The sequence below is a fragment of the Tauraco erythrolophus genome, chromosome 9, assembly GCF_009769465.1.
Source record: "Tauraco erythrolophus isolate bTauEry1 chromosome 9, bTauEry1.pri, whole genome shotgun sequence".
Lineage (NCBI taxonomy): Eukaryota > Metazoa > Chordata > Aves > Musophagiformes > Musophagidae > Tauraco > Tauraco erythrolophus.
The window spans coordinates 41,820,013-41,839,574 of NC_141473.1; the positions used below are offsets into that span (position 1 = coordinate 41,820,013).

The window sequence follows — 19,562 nt, forward strand, 5'->3', positions numbered from 1 at the left end:
GCACCAGAACTGAGAGGGACCAACTGGAGCAGATCCCACCAGCATCCATGCAGCAAGAGACAGGCTCTACTCCTAACAACTCAAGAGGAAGGAGAGGCGTGACCTTTCTCAGACACTTGGCTCTGCTTGGTGACACCAGAAGCAGGATCAGTGCTATGGGGTTATGGACACATTATCACTAGAGCTGAAAACTGTTGGGAAGACAGTACAAGAGGTTCTGAACCTCTGCCAAGTGTCTCTGTAGACCAGCCCTACATCATAACCTCCAGAGGGGAACTGACAGCAGTTCTGCAGCTGGTGCAACATGGCCAAACACACTAGGCTTGGCTCTGTGATCAGAGCAAGGTGGATTTCCTCATACAGGGCCTGAATGATCAGCAGCAGAGAATGAGGGATCTGTTCTTTCACTTAGGTGAGACATGAGGGATGGATCACACCTGAAATGCAACTATCACAGAGAGTACAAGGCAAAAAGGTAATCTGTATCCTCAGGATGCTGATATGGGGTCCAGAAGCATCAATCTGGAGAGCTGTAGGAGGGCAACTGCTCATGAATATCTAAATCATCCAATCTCAGGAGACAGGACTGCAAAGAGCTGAAACCTGTTCGTACCTGTGCACAGGGAGGACAAGAAGAGATATGTGCACAACTTCTACAGACGCTGAACCCTAAGATAAGAAGGTCCTTGACCCTTAGTACCACCAAGAGGCATCTATGTGGGCTACCACTCAAGTTCTGCAAACATCTCCCAGCACGATGTTCCTGCAACACTCTGTGGGTGTGCAGGGACAGGACCCTTTAGCAGAGCAGAAGGCTGTGCAAATGAAATCACAGCCCCCACGTCAGAATCTTCTTTCCAGAATGCAGCACGCAGACACAACCAAAAGTTTCCCTCTCTAGGCTACAAGATTAGGTTGCCTGTATTATCTCCCAAGCCTTCACTCACATCATGGTTCTGTTCAAGTGGGGCGATGCTTAGGTGTAGGTGTTTAGGTGGGGTAGATGCTCTTCAGTGCACGGAATTTAATACAAGGGCAAAAACCTTAAACAAGTTCTTAAGTTGCCCTGTAGGAGAGTTCCCAAAGGAACAAGGGCAATAAATTCTCTGAACTGTCACATCTACAAAATGTGGAGATACAACACACTGTAGACCAAACTTTGTTAGGCTGTTCCAGGTTCTTAAATGGTCGTCTTTGAATTAGACAGTGCCCTTCAAGATAACACACAGAGATTTGTAAGGCAAATCTACTTTAATATTACAGGAAAAGCAGTGCTTTCAGTTCCCAGCTGTCCTCCGGCATACTCACCAATGTAATTTACACAGTCAGACAGACTCCGAGAAGCAAAAGGTCCATCGTAGACAGTTTTGCTTTTATCAAACAAATAGACCATGTAGCTATCCCAGCCTCTCTGGAGAGAAAAGAGAAGAGAACATAAACAACAGAAATCCCAAACATAGGTTCCACGAACCCAGAGGGTCCTGGTTACATCACAGAATCACACAATGGTTTGGGTTGGAAGGGACCTCAAAGATCATCCAGTTCCAACCCCCCTGCCATGGGCAGGGACACCCTCCACTACACCAGGTTGCCCAAAGCCCCATCCAACCTGGCCTTGAACACTTCCAGGGATGGGGCAGCCACTTCTCTGGGCAACCTGTGCCAGTGCCTCAGCACCCTCTGAGTGAAAAATTTCTTCCTTAGATCCCATCAAAATCTGCCCTCTTTTCAGTTTAAAGCCGTTGCCCCTTGTCCTGTCACTACACACCCTTGTAAAAAGCCCCTCTCCAGCTTTCCTGTAGGTCCCCTTTAAGTACTGGAACTAATGTACATGAACTAATTACCAATTTAAGTACATGAACTAATTACTGTGGGCAGATACTCTTCCTATCAGGTGCCTTAAAAAAAAATGGTTTTGATAGATCCCACAGAAATGCAGGACCCTTTGCTTGCAAGTGAATTTATTTATATATTTACACAGAGTGTAACTACAGGAATCTGCTCACGTTACCCGATAAAGGAAATAATGCTGGACCTTAGAAGTTACTATACTTACAGAGCAAATTGTCTCCAGCAGGAGAAGATTAAGGCAATTTATTTTCCCCAAGATTTCAAATTCCCTGAGAATGTGAAAGACGTTAAACGAACAGAATCGTTCTTACCACGCCATCAATAACACACTGGGAAGCAGGTTTCCGAGGGTCCAGGCAAATCCCTGTTTCCAACAGCAGTTCCTGATTTCCAGTACTTATGCCAGTTTCAAACTCAATCCGAATTTGAAGGGAATGAAGGCTTTCTTCGGGATGCAAGAGAAACGAAACAATCTTGGCAGAGGTCATGTTTAGGATGTGTACTATCTGTAAAGGGAGTACAAGTTGGTTACAAGTCGCTGGACACCGAAGGCAAAGGACACAAAGGGCCAGGGAGGGAGCACCCAGCAATTAACAGTCAGACTGCTGCAGCTTAATTACACCATTAAGCATGGTGACGAGCTACCATAATGGCCATCTTGAGCCTTGTTATCTCTGATGCTGGCCAGCACTGCTCCCAAGAGTGAGTCTCATTCCTTTAATCCCTCCATACAAAGGAGCTGTTACACACCAGTGCTTGCCTTCTCGCTGCTCTCATGATCCTCTCTACAGTTTTACTACATCTGGGCAGAGATTGTAGGACCCAAACCACACCACGATATACAGATTTTGACAAGTCCCAATTATGGGCAGAATATTTTGCGTTTCAGGCTTTAATTCCTTTGGAACCCTTCCAGATCAGACAAAATTATACTCTGGCTTCTGCCTCAGTCTTACTCCAGCAAAGCTCCAGTAATTACTTGAAGAGGAAGAGTCAGGTGAACGTACTCTCTGTTCTACTACAGGTACTACTATAGTACCTGGACCTGGAGGTTACAGCATCAGTAGTGGAAAACCATTATTAGGGGATATTAAACCATTATTTGATCTTGGTGAGTCCTTTCTGAGATGACAGACAGTAACATAGGGTCATTCTTCTGCTCCAAGTGCAAAGATAAGAGATTAATATCGTTGGTGATATTTTGCCTTCAGGTATGTACTGGACGGGCTGTATATCCACTCACTTCCTGATAAGAACAAAAACATTCCTCACGATCCTGCAGTTGGATGATGCCAGGATTATTGCTTTGCTCCCCTGAACACACTTTTCTGTCCTCTGAGATGCTGTCAGTAGGCCTTCAAACCCAGTAAGAACCCTCACTCACCTTCAAATTCAGTATGTGATCCATTATCAGGAAGCACTTTGGACGACTGGTCTCGGGATCTAAACCTCCACCCCTCTGTTGCGGATCCCAAGTCAGCATCAGTTGCAACCAGTTCTCCATTGGTTCCACAATTAAACTAAAGCAGAAGGGCCGTGAGAAAGACAAGGCAGACACTCTACAACACTCAGTCCACTTCAGAAACCAGGGTCTCTCGACAGCAACAGGGTTATAACTCTAGTTAGAGACCATACGTGTCCAACAGCTGCTGAACACGTGTTAGGAACAGCAATTCCGCTGCAGTCGCTCAGCCTGACAAGAGGGAAAGCCAGGAAGGGCAGGAGAGCAGGTACCAAGTGAGCATCAGAGTCATCACTGATCTCCACGCACCCGCCCAATTACACCTCTCCCTCTTCCTGACTCCTAGTCATTGAGTCAAAAATATCCTGACACACCAGTGAGGTGTGTCAAACTGGATAAGGGCAGAATTTTATTTTTTTTTTTCCTTCAAAAACCCACCTGGGATACACATAAAACGGAATAATTTTCAAAGCCTTGTCTGCAGAATAATCATCCCTGTGCTGCAGAGCCACCTGGAAGGTTCTCCTCCATCTTTATCCATACAAGAAGCACCCAAGTTTATTGTCAAGAACATCTTTAAAGACAGTACACAGTGCAAAAAGCCCAAAGCGCTGGCACAAAGCGCCAGCTCCTTCATCTGCCAGTGCCAATGAGCTGCGCTGCGCTGCTGGGCACATCTAAAGACACAAGTGCTAAATAAGTGACAAATGAGCAGAGTCTGACTTCTGACTCGGTACAGACCAATTCATTCATGTTGGAGGCCCTCCTGGAGGTCTTCAGGCTGAGCCCTAGTCTGCAGCAGGGACGATGTCACGGCTACAGCAGGCTGCTCAGGACTGTGCCCAGGCGAGTCTGGGCAGCCCCTGTAGATGCAGATCGCCCACCGCTCAGGGCCCTGTCCCAGGGATGCACCACTAGAACAGGGAAACCCTTCTCCTGCACCCAAGTTCTGTCTCCTTTGTTGTAATTTGTGCTGTTGCCTTCACCCCTTCTGCTTTGGCTCTCCGAGAAGAGCTAGATCTGTTGTCTCTGTAACGCCCCAATAGACAGCAGAAGACAAAATTAGAATCATAGAATGGTTAGGGCTGGAAGGGACCTTCAAAGGTCATCTAGTCCAACCCCCCTGCAAGGAACAGGGATATCTCCAACTAGATCAGGTTGCTCAGGGCCTCGTCCAACCTGGCCTTGAACGTCTCCAGGGATGGAGCATCCACCATCTCTCTGGGCAACCTGTTCCAGTGTTCTACAGCTCTCATGGTAAAAATTTTTTCCTAATATCCAACCTGAATCTACCTCCCTCTATTTTAAAACCATTACCCCTTGTCCTATCAAAACTGGCCCTCCTGAACAGCCTCTCCCCATCTTCTTGTAGGCCCCCTTGAGGTACTGGAAGACCGCTACAAGGTCACCCCGGAGCCTCCTCTTCTCCAGGCTGAACAGCCCCAACTCTTTCAGCCTGTCCTCATAGGAAAGGTGCTCCAGCCCTCTTATCATCTTCGTGGCCCTCCTCTGGACCCTCTCCAACTGGTCCATGTCCTTCTTATGTTGGGGACTCCAGAACTGGATGCAATACTCCAAGTGAGGTCTCACAAGGGCAGAGTAGAGGGGGGAGAATCACCTCCCTTGACCTGCTGGCCACGCTGCCAAATTAGATCCCCCTCTGCCTTCTCTTCACCAGACTGAAGCAGCTCAGCTTCATGGGCCTCTCATACTCTCTATTCAGCAGGCTCTGACCATCTCTGTGGCTTCTGCTGGACTCATCGCAGCTTGCCCAACACAGTACTAGAAGCTTCTGCTTTCATGGAGCAGCTAACCGAGTACTTGGTTTGTGATATTCCATACCATCGAGTTATCAGGCAGATGTTACTTAGTGGCCTTGTGACAACGGGTGGAAAGCAGTCACAGCATGAACTGCCATCATCCCACAAACTGCAGGTGAACTGCTACTGGAGAGTCTGAAGTACCAAAAAAGAGCCATATGGCTATGGGCTATTCCTTAACAGCACATGGTAGCCTGCCAGGAGCTTGAAATACTCCTAGGAGAAAGAAGGAGGATACCTCAGTGCTTGGGATAATGGAAGAGGAGCCTTCAGTTGAAGAGACAAGCCAAAATTATCGCACGTAGCACAAAGACACACTCACCCACAGAGGCTGTGAGGCTGTGGCAAATGGGTACTAAAGCGAACCTCCCCGTTCATCTCTTCAGAAGCAAAGATGTGCTTTGGATCCTTCTTCTTGATTTTTTCATGCCTAGAAAATAAAATCCCTGGTGGATATACGGACAATGCTACTTTTGCAAAGGGCCAATCAAATACGGCAGCGGCAAAAGGTGCCATTGTCATAGAATCACAGAATGGTTAGGGCTTGGAAGGGACCTTCAAAGGTCATCTAGTCCAAACCCCCTGCAAGGAACAGGGATATCTCCAACTAGATCAGGTTGCTCAGGGCCTCATCCAACCTGGCCTTGAACGTCTCCAGGGATGGAGCATCCACCACCTCTCTGGGCTACCTGTTCCAGTGTTCTACAACTCTCAACTATCAACTACAACTGTCTACTACAACTGTCAACTATCTTTTTAGAAAATAAGCTCTTCTTTCAGGACAAAGATGACATCTCCAAACCATCCACCCAGAACACCTCCAAGTGGAAGAGAGGGGTCCGTGGGAACCTTGCCTAGAGCCCAGCTGCTCCCAGAGTCAGCCAAGCTGTGAGGCAGCTCAACGCTTCTTGCCCTGGAAGCTGCCAGCCTGCTCTCAGTTCCAGTCAGCCCCAACTGGAACTGAAGCTCCGTGCACTGTTCTCTTCCTTCTTTTATGGATAGGGAAGAGCCGTTTCTAATCCCATTTATTCGTTAGTTTTCTACTACTTACATTAGGAAATCAGTCTTCCATGTTGGAAAAAACCGCAACGAATATTGAACTATTAAAATAATAAAATCCCAAGAATTAGCAGTTAAAAGGGAAACTATTGCAACATATTGGTTGAAATTATTTCTTGTTAACACATAATTTTTTTAAGCTAACACTTGCATTAAAACTCAAATTTACCTTTTCTCCTGTTATTATTTCAACGCTAACAGAAAAGCAAGTTTCCTGTTTTTCCTGTTGCAGAATCACCCTTTCAAAAACCAAGCTTACGTATACTCCTGGTATTGCAAGGTAAGAAGTGGAAATATGAAAATATGTATTTCTACCCTCCTTCTAGCCCTCAAAGAGCAAGTAGAAACATCCACACGCAGGTTAAAGTCTCTCTGCCATTACTTTTGTAAAGCCACTTACAAACACTTAACTACGTGTTTACTACACAAAACACGCTGTGTCTTACCGATTGCTAACAACTAGTAACCTCGCAGCCGAGGGGACAGAGGACCACCACTTCTTCCCATTACATTTTTCTGCCACTGATACACAGACTTTTTTATAATTCTATTTTTGATTCAAATTTCACTTGTGAAGGAATTATTATGATGAGAGGCTCCCGCACAATGTAATAGCACATACTACAATGTGCATAAACAGCCAGTCGTGCTGTCATCGATGCTACTAAAGCATCAATGCCTTCTGCAAAGCTTAACAGACCACCAGCCTCAGCACCTAACAATGAATTTATCGTTCTGGTTCATGCTGCCACCTCGCCGCACGCAGAAGCTGTTGTTCCTACTGCCTGGCATCACCTCTTGCAGAATGAGCATCCTACTGCCTGGCATCACCTCTTGCAGAAGGAGCATCCTACTGCCTGGCATCACCTCTTGCAGAAGGAGCATCCTACTGCCTGGCATCACCTCTTGCAGAAGGAGCATCCTACTGCCTGGCATCACCTCTTGCAGAAGGAGCATCCTACTGCCTGGCATCACCTCTTGCAGAAGGAGCATCCTACTGCCTGGCATCACCTCTTGCAGAAGGAGCATCTTACCAGGTGAACGGCTGCAGATTGTGTAAGAAAGGTCTAAATCCTGCGATGCATTCAAACACCATCGTTCCAAAGCTCCAGTAATCAACAGTCACAGAGTAGGATTTATTCTCAAAGAGTTCCGGAGCCTAAAAAGGATCACAAAAAGACAGTTTGAAAGTGGTATTTTAGGTCATCTATTTTCTTGCATTTCTGCAGAGACAAAACTGTGTCCAGGCATGGCCCCAAGTTCCAGAGTGGCACTGGGACCCTGATGCAGCCTTGCTTAGGCTGCCCAGCAGGTTGGGGCCTGGAGCACCCAACCCACGAGGAGATGGGAGGGAGCTGGGCTTGGGTCTGGCTGTGGGGAGGCTGGAGCTGGGCGCTGAGAGCAGCCCCTGACCACGGCAGAGGAAGAGATGGAGGGGATGGACAGGGCCAAACTCATCTTGGAAGTGACAGGTGATGCAGTGAGAGGCAATGGCCCCAGATCACCACCCGGGAGGTTCAGGTTGGACATGAGAAACCATTTCTTCCCCCAGTGAGGGAACACCTTAGGACAGGTCCCCAGGAAGGTGCAGGATCTCCATTTTCGAGGCTTCAGGGCTTGGCTGGGCCAAGCCACGGCTGCCCTGACCTAGCACTGGTCACTGTGTCCTGCTGTGAGCAGGACACTGCACAAGGGACCTTTGTAGGTTCATTCTGACACATGCTTCTGGGTTTCTATAAAAAGTGGCAATACCACATCACTTGTGTACATGAAAAAAAAAAAGAAAATCTTACCAAATATTGTAATGTTCCAACGAATGAAGTGCATAAACTTCCTTGATCCAGATCCTTGGCGTACCCCAGGTCTATTATTTATGAACAACCTGTAGACAGTTTAAAAAAAAAAAACCTCAAACCACCAAACAACTCAATCTGTGCAGTGACATCCGCAGCGTACACGCAAGAAGAGAGAAGCCAGAATGGAAATTCTGGTGAAAGTCCGTGGCGAAGCTTCAAGACGTGACACAGAGTTAAGGCTTGTGTTTTCATTCCACAAACTGGCATTGGCCACCTATCTCAAGTCAGACTCGAATTTGTCTAAAGCAGCTTGGCAGAACAGAGTTCCTAGCTTTTTATCTGCGAATTTCTAGTTATTTTTTTTAAAGAGAAAACAATTTTCACTAAGAAACCCATTTGAACTAGCTTGGTTTGACATGCAGACCTCAAAGCCACACACCCAGGGACACGCCACAGTCTCCCATCACTCATGTCCTGCTGCAGGCAGCGTTCTTAAATGGAAGCAGAAGTTGTTTTTCACGACAAGGATTTAAGAACGAGCAAAATAGGGTTTGCGGCTTCAAGACGACGTAAACTTTCAGTGAATTCACAGCGGTTTCAGCCCAGTTCAATGCCACAAACTACTTGTTCTCTTTTATTTCCCTCAGGCAATACAAGCTGCTGACAACTTCCAGAAATGACAGGGGGAACAGTTCTGACAGAGGCCACCTAACTTACCTTCCCACCTTCGTCTTGAAGAACGATATTTTCAGGCTTTAAATCTCTGTGTATAATCCTGTTTTCCATGCAAATACTGGATACCAGACCCTGAAAGACATGTGTTTAACAGAAAATAAACTCACACTGATTAAAGATACATCTGATAAAAACCCTAAATCTCTGACTTCGGGGTTGACATCGGTAAATTTTAATTTTAAAGCACCACTAAGAACTCCTGACTTAAAAGATTGGTCAGATTTATGCTAGGACTGCACTGCCTCTGTTCCTCTGCTCTGCAGAAGTGGAGGTTGCTACAGAGTTCAGAGCTCGTGGCATAACCACAGGTCACATCTCCTGCCTGTAAGGTGAGAGAGAAGGCAGCTGGCTTCTTCTCAAACTACAGAGTTCCAAAATGAATCACAGCACGCAGACAAGTGAAGCAGGTCTCCAAAATAAGCAGACAGCTTGAAACAGCTCTAGGTGTCCTCTAGCCTAAAATCTTGGTAAATTAACACGAGACAACAAAAAGACCTATTTATACAGGTGAGCACGTTATGCAAGATGCTGATGAAAGAAAGCATCGAAATTAATCAAGCGAGTGAAACAAGTTGAATTTCCCTTTAAGCTAAAACTACTGCCAAACAGCAGCTTAGAGAGCTTCTAGTGAACTTCCACCGTTGCCAAAGCACCACAACGCAAACCACCCCAGCAGGGGAGGGACCGTCCAGCTGTGGTGAAGTAGAAGCACAGCTGGAGCCAAAACCTGACTCCTGGGCAGCCTCTGGTTGACGATGCGTGGAGCAGCTGACCACGGTGCCACCAGCAACACCCAACACTGATCTCAGGGGCTCAAGGCTTCCCCTCTGCTGGTGGGGGACTGGTGTGCTCAAAGTAGCACCACTTCTGTCACTCCCACCACTGAAAAAGAAATTAGAATCATAGAATAATGGTTTGAGTTGGAAGGGACCTCAAAGATCATCTAGTTCCAACCCCCCTGCCATGGGCAGGGACACCCTCCACTACACCAGGTTGCCCAAAGCCTCATCCAGCCTGGCCTGATTCCATGATTGCCTTCAGCCAATGTACATGAAGGCTGTCCCCAGAAGGAAAAAGGGCTCCCAAACTCTCCTATCCCAGAAGCAATTTCCATGGCACCACAGGCATTTATGACACTGTGTGATCAGCTTGATCCTGGCACCAATCCAGCTGGAAACTTCGAAGAAAAAAATTATCAGGTTTTACCCAGGCTGGTTTCCAGAACGTGCTCCTCACCCAGGTATGGGAGTGGCTGCAATAGGGGAGGGAATGGGAGCACGTGCCCAAGAAAAGGCAACGAGCAGGACTTTGCCTTGTGGCAACAACCCACACTAATTAAAAAAAAAAAAACAAACAAGATAAATTCTGCCTGTGGGAAGGGGAAAATTCACTACTGGTCCACTCGAATATCAACACTGGCTGCTAAATAAAAGATTATCAAGCAAGTGTCTGCCACAGGATATAGCCACAGACAAAACAGCACGAGATGATGTTTTTAAGTCATGATTTTTTCCATCTTGGAGATGTGCAAGTGGAAACAAAATAAAAGGTCCCATGAAAGGCCCAAGGCAGGTACCGTATTTTCTCACCTTCATCATGGGGTATTTTAAACTTAAATTTTAACTTTATTTGAAGAGAAATATTCCCCCAAGCTGCCTTGCCCACAATTCAAACACTTGCTCCCATCAGGGAGAAAGTTGGCAACCTTCACCGATTTACCAATCATTTACACATTTAACAGCTCCTAACCTGCATTTCTTCCCCACTGCATTTTCAAATCTTTGCCAAAGACATTCACCTCATTATGAAGGCAACAGACCAGTTCTATAGGTGGAAGGGGAAACGAGGATGAAAGAATGCAGAGTTGAGCATGATTTCGGGACCTCAACTGCAAGCCCTCTGAGCACTGAAAGGACAGAAGTCCAGGCCAACACGTCCAAAATGCTTTCTCATGACCAAACCAGCTCCATTCTTACAAGTATCATCTACAAGAGAACTAAAAAATCAAGGAGCTCTACTGAGGAGCTCTTCGGGAAAGCCTACTTGCTTGAGAAACCATCTGTAAGCATCACCCTCAATCAGATGACTTGTCCTCCCCAGAGCATCCAATAAGTCAGGCACTTCCTGAAGGACAGGAAGGCCAGTTTGAAGATTCACATCTTTTATTTTCTTACAGTATTCAATCTGAAACCACATGATATCAGACACCTTCTGTAACACAGACCAAGTTGATGTCTGGCTAATTCTCATCTTGTCATCACTCTGCCTACCTGTAGGCTGCCTTGGGACCCTTCCTAGGGTCACGCACAGCACAACAACAGTGCTGGTAGGAAAGGAGGCTGCTTCTCCAACCTTGCCCTTCTACCTCTCATGGTGCAACATAAGGCTGGTGCCCCTTGTTATGCTGCTCACCAAGTACAGCTTGGTCCTGTCCATCACCTTTGTATCTGCCCTTTCTGTGGTCGCAGGCTGCTCTCAGACCCTCCTTCAGCCTCCCTGCGTCCAGATCCAACAAGCCCATCTCCTGGTGGGTTGGGTGTTTCAGGCCCTGGGCAGCCTTTGCAGGACCTTGCCAGGATCTCCACGTGCCTCTGGAACTTGAGGCCAGATGTGGACAACTGTATCCAGATGTAGCCTCCCCAGTGTTAGAATCATAGAACGGTTTGGGTTGGAAGGGACCTCAAAGATCATCCAGTTCCAACCCCCCTGCCATGGGCAGGGACACCCTCCACTACACCAGGTTGCCCAAAGCCTCATCCAACCTGGCCTTGAACACTGCCAGGGATGGGGCATCCACAGCTTCTCTGGGCAACCTGTGCCAGCGCCCCACCACCCTCAGGGTGAAGAATTTCTTCCTTAGATCTAATCTAAATCTCCCCGCTTCCAGTTTAAAGCCATCACCCCTTGTCCTATCACCACATGCCTTTGTAAAAAGTCCCTCTCCAGCTTTCCTGTAGGCCCCCTTTAGGTACTGGAAAGCTGCAATAAGATCACCCCGGAGCCTTCTCTTCTCCAGGCTGAACAGCCCCAACTCTCCCAGCCTGTCTCCATAGCGGAGGTGCTCCAGCCCTCGCATCATCTTCGTGGCCTCCTCTGGACCCGCTCCAGCGGCTCCATGTCCTTCTTGTTGAATAAGGGAGACAATGATCTCCATCACTGTACTAGCCACAACTCTAATGAAGACCAACAGAATTGCTCTTCCAAATAAGAAGCTTCTCGACATTTAGGTGCACTTATTTTGGGATTGCCTACCTAATTAACCCTCAGTTGAGAGCAAATCATTAGCCAGAAGATTGCTGGACTAGCCACGGCATGGTTGGCTTCCTCTTCTGCTATGCTCTTACCTACCTCGCTCTCAGCTCCACTCCAGTTTATCATCTCCTTTCTACTGTTACTCTGAACAAACAAAATTTCCCTCCTACTAAGCAAACCCTACACAGAGGAGCCACAGGGCAACTTTGGCATTTCTCACATGGGTTCTTGCTTTTTGGCTTGTAAAAGTTACATTCCTTCAAGTGACACGCATCTCCAGAGCCATGAACAGAAAAGGGGTTTGAACAGAAAATCATGGTCTTAACAAAATGTTAAGGTCACAGTTACCTACAACTGACCACTACACAGCTTCTCCAGTGCCATTCCACAGACACATCACTAGTGCAAGCCTCTTGTCTGTGATCAGCAGGGATACCAAGTCCTTCCTCTGGAATAGAAACCTGATTTGTTTTGACATTCTGTTCTCATCAGTCCCCTTTTCAGAGTCAGGTGAAAAGGTAAAATTCCATTACACATAATAAAAAATAAAAAAAAAACAACAAACCACAAAAAAAAACCAAAACACAAGAAAGGCATTAGACTACATACCGATATCACTAAGCAGAGAAAGTATTTGACTTTCCTTAAGTCCGCAGCAGTTTTCTGGTTTGTTCAGCAACTACAGTAAAGAAAAAGATGTTTAGACCCACAGTGCAACAGTTAACAGCCCAGAATAACATCCTCCATCCCCTGCTGACATGACACAGAAAAACAGCACAGCTCAAACTAGGTCTAGTGGAACAAGGTGGTCAGCTTGGTGAAATAAAAGCATGGGGGAAAAAGAAAACAGCTCAGATAAAATGAAACTTTATTGCACAGGAATGGGGTTGAAAAGAAGATTTGGACTGCTAGAACAATACCACAAAAGCATGAAAGCCATCAGAAAGCAAACAGGCAAGAGATACAGGCAGGGCCATACAGCTGCAGGCAACAGGGATCCAGAGGCTGCTGGAATCTGCCCCTTCCTCACAATGCTGAGGTTTGGCTTGATGGGATTTGGGAACCTCCCAAATACCTGAAGCAGGACTGCTGCTTGAAAGAACAACTCTCCAGTGAGGAAAATAAACAGAGTGACAAAAAGGAATGGATACACATCTAAGCCCTTGGGATTCTAGCATGGGTCACCGATAAAAGGATGAGAGGGGGAAGCAACATGTTAACTCCTGAATCCAGTGCAGGCCACAGAAGAGAACATCACTGCAACAGCCCAGCTGCCCCAAAGCAACTGCTGCTTTAATCTGAACAAGCTGGCCATGGACTCCAACAGAGCCTGTTTTTCTCAGCGTGCCGTACCCACGGGACACCCTGCACTATGGAAAAGCCACCCAGGTAGCAGCCAGTGCTCCAAGAGGCTGGCAAACACGGTGCAGGCCACCTCTGCAGTCCCCCGCAGCCAGGTCCTCGACCTACCTGAGCCCTGCAGGGTCCGAGGCACAGTACCAGTCACCCACCTCCTGGTCAGACACCTTAAATCCAGCCAAGAGTGTGTTCTCCAAGGACTATGCTATCCACAGGTCACCCCACTCCACACAAGTGTGAGTGCTGACTAGCTTCGCCTTGGGACATGGTTTCCTTCCTGATTGCCCTCCCATGACCAGAAGAAGCTGCTGAACACTTCATCATGCTGGCTCCCAGGTCCCCATCTAGTTAATCCAGAGCTAAAAAGCAGACCATTGGCCTGTGGAGCACTGAAGCATCCACAGCATGGATCATGATCCGAAGATGATCCGAGGGCTGGAACACCTCTGCTATGGAGACAGGCTGAGAGAGTTGGGGCTGTTCAGCCTGGAAAAGAGAAGGCTGCGGGGTGATCTTATAGCAGCTTTCCAGTACCTAAAGGGGGCCTACAGGGAAGCTGGAGAGGGGCTTTTTACAAGGGTGTGTAGTGATAGGACAAGGGGCAATGGATTTAAACTGAAAGAGGGCAGATTTAGGTTAGATATAAGAAAGAAATTCTTTACATTGAGGGTGGTGAAGCACTGGAACAGGTTGCCCAGAGAAGCTGTGGCTGTCCCATCCCTGGAGGTGTTCAAGGCCAGGTTGGATGAGGCTTTGGGCAACCTGGTGTAGTGGAGGATTTCCCTGCCCATGGCAGGGGGGTTGGAACTGGATGATCTTTGAGGTCCCTTCCAACCCTAACCATTCCATGATTCTGTAATCTGAACTCTCAACCCTGCCTCCACTCTAAAGTCCTTCTTCATCTCTCCTCTCACTTGCTCTGAGTTTTTCTTCTCTAGTAAAAGGTATGGCAGAAGCACTGTAGGAAATCCCCTCCTAATCACTGTCTTAATGGTCTGTCAGTAAGTAGCTTCAAGAATTTCCTGCATATGCCCTGGATCAACCAACATGTGATCTGACTTTTTGATCACTACACCAAGGGCTTTTACAGGTGACTGAGGTGCCCTTCAGCGCTGCAGCCACCCCTCCCGTGACGCATCCTCCTGCTTTTGCCTGCCTCCCACACTTCAGGCGCAAACAGCAGTCAAACCTCTACGGGGGAAGAGCCAAACTCCAACATCTCATTCCTTAAGTTCTGAGTAGATGTGCTGAACAGCGAAGGAGGAGAGGGGCAAAGTCAGAAATCAAGCTCAGAGCCTACAACACCACCCTGAAAGAGCACAAGCATAAAAACGTGCGTGGCCCACAGACAGAAGCAGATGCTTTTCCAGGCTTTATTGAGAATTGCAGATGTGCAATGAGAAATTAACAGTGGGGCAAAACATAAATGATGCCAAGCAAGTGTAAGAAAAAGATTTAAAGAAGAACAGGATCAGAAATACAAAAACATGCATCTTTTTTTTTTCTTTAAGGAACACAGCATTATATGTGATTAAATGAAATGAAGCATGTTACTTCCTAAATTGTCCCAGCGTCTAGGCAACATCTAAGGATTCATTAGAAATTAAATGATCAAATACTGCACTGCAAGCAGAGCTAATGTGAGCCCAAAGTTCTTGGGCAGGGTCTCCAATTTACTTTCAAGCAGTCTCTAAATTTTTACTGCAAAAATACAACACCCAGGCGTCACGGAGAACGTGGTCAGCAACATCCAAAGGCGACTCTCGTACCCACTTCCTTTCATTGACAGCCTTAAAACTGTCCCTACTGTTTTAAACAACTTACAACCATAAAACGAGGCCCAGTCACTCACCACTCCACTAGCTGCTACTGCAGAATGGCAGTTACTGTGTTGAACATCTGCCCGTGTTCCTCCAGCGCTACTTAACACCAGTAACAGCAGTGACAGAAAAACGAGCTTCCCCATCATTTAGACAAGGTGATTTCTAAGCAAACCTGAATCAACAGGGATTTGCTTCTTCACCCCCATGCAAACAGCTGCTTCCTGAATCCAGCTGCAATGGAAAGGGAGCACAAACTCTACTGGGCCATGCAGCTGCTGCCTGGGGAACTACTGAAAGGTTCCTTTACTCTTGGGTGTCGCTGCTCTGCGGAAGGGCAGTTCCCAGTTCAGCAGGAAACAGGAAAGTCTCTGAAGCCCTGGAGGCCCCAGTCCAGTCCCAAAAGGATCCTTCCCTGCGCTGAGAGGGTACCTAGCAATACAACTCTAGATATGCATGAAACAAATCCAGGTCAGACTCCAGATGGATAGAGACACGCTGCAGCAAAGCCAGACGTGCTGGGTGCCAGTATCTAGGCTAGTTGTATTAATGGCAAAGCAGTTCCATGGAAGGACACACTGCTTCAGCGTAAGAGCATCTGCCCTTGGATTGCTCTCTGTCCTCTGGTTTCAAAAACACAAGCCTCATTTCCCACACGTTTTGTTTTTTTTTTTTTCCACTTTACATTTACTTCCCCACACCTGTACCTAAAACTAAAAGTGCCACAGAACGTACATGATTTCACAGATAACCACAGTTACAGAAACAGCATTAACTCCACTTATTTTGCTACACATTGCAAAGCAAAGCAGACATTACCTTCCGGAGGTCACCCCCTGAACAATATTCCATGGCCAGAAGAGGAACGTCATTAACCAGAAAGTTCATCTCCTCAGGAACTTCACAGGCTCTTACTACATTGGGATGATTCAACCTAAGCACATGGAAAGCTGGATGAAAACTCTGACTTCTCTTTTGGAAGAATGAGACAATAAATTGTCAACCTTGTTATGTTGATATGTTTCCAGTATGATTTCTGTTCCCCAAACGTATCCTCGCTGAGAATCCTTGCTCTTCAACTGGCACCTACCAATATCCAAAGGCACAAAACCCATACCTTGGGAATACACAAACCAGTGACGAGCAGAAACGACGTCTCAAAGTCAACGTACAGGACTTTGATGATGGGGATCCGTGCTCAAGTTCTGGATTCCTGCACGTTCCTGGCATAGTCGTTACACACGTCTCTGTTTCTGCATGCGAGGCCAGTCTCCCCCCAGCCCAAAGGTTTCATAGGAATCCATTAACACTTGGGTAACTGTACTGGGGAGGCAGAACCAGGCAGGTGAAATCCACATACACAGGGAGGAATTCACTTCTGCAACCGAATTCCAACAGCCGCTTCCTGACTGTCTCTAATATATGTCACTCTTGAGAATAAAAGACACATTCAGAGGAACTGAAGTCAAGTGACTTCTGCGTACACCTTCCGAAGCCTCTGGAAGCCACCACAAGAGCAGCTGTAGCTGCGCGGCTCAGTGCTTGTATTCAGAGAACAAATATGGTGAAAACACTAACAAGAACAGTGCTCACCAAACTCCAACTTAACGAACTCAGGTTGCCTGCAAGTGGTTTCCTCCAAGGTTGGCGCAGTGAGCAGGTGAGGGTGACCAGACAGCAGAGCAGGAGCTCAGTAAAGCTCCACGCAGCAGGGACACTGCGGGCCTTGGTGAAGACAACTCAGAACGAAACTGAGCAGCATCCCTGCTCCCACTGTTTCATGCTCCAGGATCTCTCTCAAAAGGGAGGAGGAATTCTCAGGACTGCATGAGAAGCCGACACGCAGAGCTACTGCTCACGTCTATGAGGACAAACCTCACCAGTTCTGGTTCAGAGGTCCCTCAGAGTGCCATGCTGGAGAGAAGGACGGTGGGCAGCACAGCGCACACAGCTTCTCAGGAGAAAGCTTTAGGAGACATTATTCCTTACGTGCCGGAGCGTGACAGAAAAAAAGCAATTCCCAGCTCCCCGTTTGCTAAATCGAAGACGACGCAGCACACAGCATGGGGACGCGCGGGTGCCCTCATGTCACCACGCTGAAAGTCACGGCACCGTGTCAGGTGTGAGTTTGGGGGGATTCAGGTATCACTGGGGATCGCCCAGGCAGCGCGGAAGGTTGGATGTCACCAAATCCCAAGCCAGGGCATCAGCAAACACACCAGAGCAGAAGAGCCTGGGCACCTGGCGGTGACGGATGAGCCAGCGCAGCCCCTCACCCCGGCCGTTTCGGGGGCTGTAGCCCCAGCTGCCGCCGCACCCCGGCTGTTCCGGGGGTCGGGGCTGCCCGTCCCCACCCCGGGTCCCTCGGCCCGGCTGTTCCGGGGGTCGGGGCTGCCCGTCCCCTCCCCGGGTCCCTCGGCCCGGCTATTCCAGGGGTCGGGGCTGCCCGTCCCCCTCCCGGTCCCTCGGCCCGGCTGTTCCGGGGGTCGGGGCTGCCCGTCCCCTCCCCGGGTCCCTCGGCCCGGCTATTCCAGGGGTCGGGGCTGCCCGTCCCCCTCCCGGGTCCCTCGGCCCGGCTGTTCCGGGGGTCGGGGCTGCCCGTCCCCTCCCCGGGTCCCTCGGCCCGGCTGTTCCGGGGGTCGGGGCTGCCCGTCCCCTCCCGGGTCCCTCGGCCCGGCTGTTCCGGGGGTCGGGGCTGCCCGTCCCCCTCCCGGGTCCCTCGGCCCGGCTGTTCCGGGGGCCGGGGCTGCCCGTCCCCCTCCCGGGTCCCTCGGCCCGGCTGTTCCGGGGGTCGGGGCTGCCCGTCCCCCTCCCGGGTCCCTCGGCCCGGCTGTTCCGGGGGTCGGGGCTGCCCGTCCTCCTCCCGTGTCCCTCGGCCCGGCTGTTCCGGGGGTCGGGGCTGCCCGTCCCCACCCCGGGTCCCTCGGCCCGGCTGTTCCGGGGGTCGGGGCTGCCCGTCCCCTCCCCAGGTCCCTCGGCCCCGCTCTTCCGGGTGCCGGGGCTGCCCGTCCCCCTCCCGGGTCCCTCGGCCCGGCTGTTCCGGGGGTCGGGGCTGCCCGTCCCCCTCCCGGGTCCCTCGGCCCGGCTGTTCCGGGGGTCGGGCTGCCCGTCCCCACCCCGGGTCCCTCGGCCCCGCTGTTCCGGGGATCGGGGCTGCCCGTCCCCACCCCGGGTCCCTCGGCCCGGCTGTTCCGGGGGCCGGGGCTGCCCGTCCCCCTCCCGGGTCCCTCGGCCCGGCTGTTCCGGGGGTCGGGGCTGCTCGTCCCCCTCCCGGGTCCCTCGGCCCGGCTGTTCCGGGGGTCGGGGCTGCCCGTCCCCCTCCCGGGTCCCTCGGCCCGGCTGTTCCGGGGGTCGGGGCTGCCCGTCCCCTCCCCGGGTCCCTCGGCCCGGCTGTTCCGGGGGTCGGGGCTGCCCGTCCCCTCCCCGGGTCCCTCGGCCCGGCTGTTCCGGGGGTCGGGGCTGCCCGTCCCCACCCCGGGTCCCTCGGCCCGGCTGTTCCGGGGGTCGGGGCTGCCCGTCCCCCTCCGGGTCCCTCGGCCCGGCTGTTCCGGGGGTCGGGGCTGCCCGTCCCCACCCCGGGTCCCTCGGCCCGGCTATTCCAGGGGTCGGGGCTGCCCGTCCCCCTCCGGGTCCCTCGGCCCGGCTGTTCCGGGGGTCGGGGCTGCCCGTCCCCCTCCGGGTCCCTCGGCCCGGCTGTTCCGGGGGTCGGGGCTGCCCGTCCCCCTCCCGGGTCCCTCGGCCCGGCTGTTCCGGGGGTCGGAGCTGCCCGTCCCCACCCCGGGTCCCTCGGCCCGGCTGTTCCGGGGGTCGGGGCTGCCCGTCCCCCTCCCGGGTCCCTCGGCCCGGCTGTTCCGGGGGTCGGGGCTGCCCGTCCCCCTCCCGGGTCCCTCGGCCCGGCTGTTGCGGGGGTCGGGGCTGCCCGTCCCCACCCCGGGTCCCTCGGCCCGGCAGGTTCGGGGCCGCGCGGGCTGCGCCGCTCCGAGCCGCCCGCACTCACTTCTTCATGATGTCAATCTCGTGGCACCAGCGGTCCTTGTTCTTGACGCTGAGCTCCAGCCGGCACGACTTAACGGCCACCCGGGCGCCCGAGTCCTGCGGGACACAGCGCCGTCAGCCGCCCCGGCCCGGCCCGGCCCGGCCCTTCCCTTCCTCCCCCGCCGCCGCCGCCGCCCGGCCCCGCGCCGCCCCACCTGGTGCTGGTAGAGGCAGACGTTGCGAAGCCGCCGGTGCCCAGGCGGTCGCGCATCTCCCAGGGCCCCGCAGCCGCCCGCCGGCTGCCCCCGCAGCGCCGCCCCGCCGGGGGGCCGCTCCGCGCCGCCACCGCCGCCGGGCCCGGGGGGGCCGCCCCGCTCCATCGCGCCGCAGCCACTCGCCGCCGCCGCCGCCACTCCGCCTTTATTGCCGCGTC

General features: G+C 51.0%; 1 protein-coding gene across 1 annotated transcript in view; it reads right to left on the reverse strand.

Moving 5' to 3' along the window:
- Positions 1-19,509, reverse strand: part of CHUK (component of inhibitor of nuclear factor kappa B kinase complex) — a 39,282-nt gene extending 19,773 nt beyond the window's left edge. Inside the window, 14 exon segments of the mRNA XM_086616420.1 lie at positions 1,309-1,411; positions 2,163-2,357; positions 3,236-3,371; positions 5,456-5,563; positions 7,227-7,351; positions 7,986-8,074; positions 8,702-8,771; positions 8,773-8,795; positions 12,585-12,654; positions 15,974-16,088; positions 19,152-19,246; positions 19,345-19,370; positions 19,373-19,412; positions 19,414-19,509. Coding sequence (XP_086472546.1) covers positions 1,309-1,411; positions 2,163-2,357; positions 3,236-3,371; positions 5,456-5,563; positions 7,227-7,351; positions 7,986-8,074; positions 8,702-8,771; positions 8,773-8,795; positions 12,585-12,654; positions 15,974-16,088; positions 19,152-19,246; positions 19,345-19,370; positions 19,373-19,412; positions 19,414-19,509 — 1,291 coding nt within the window.
- Between the last annotated feature and the right edge of the window lie 53 nt (positions 19,510-19,562).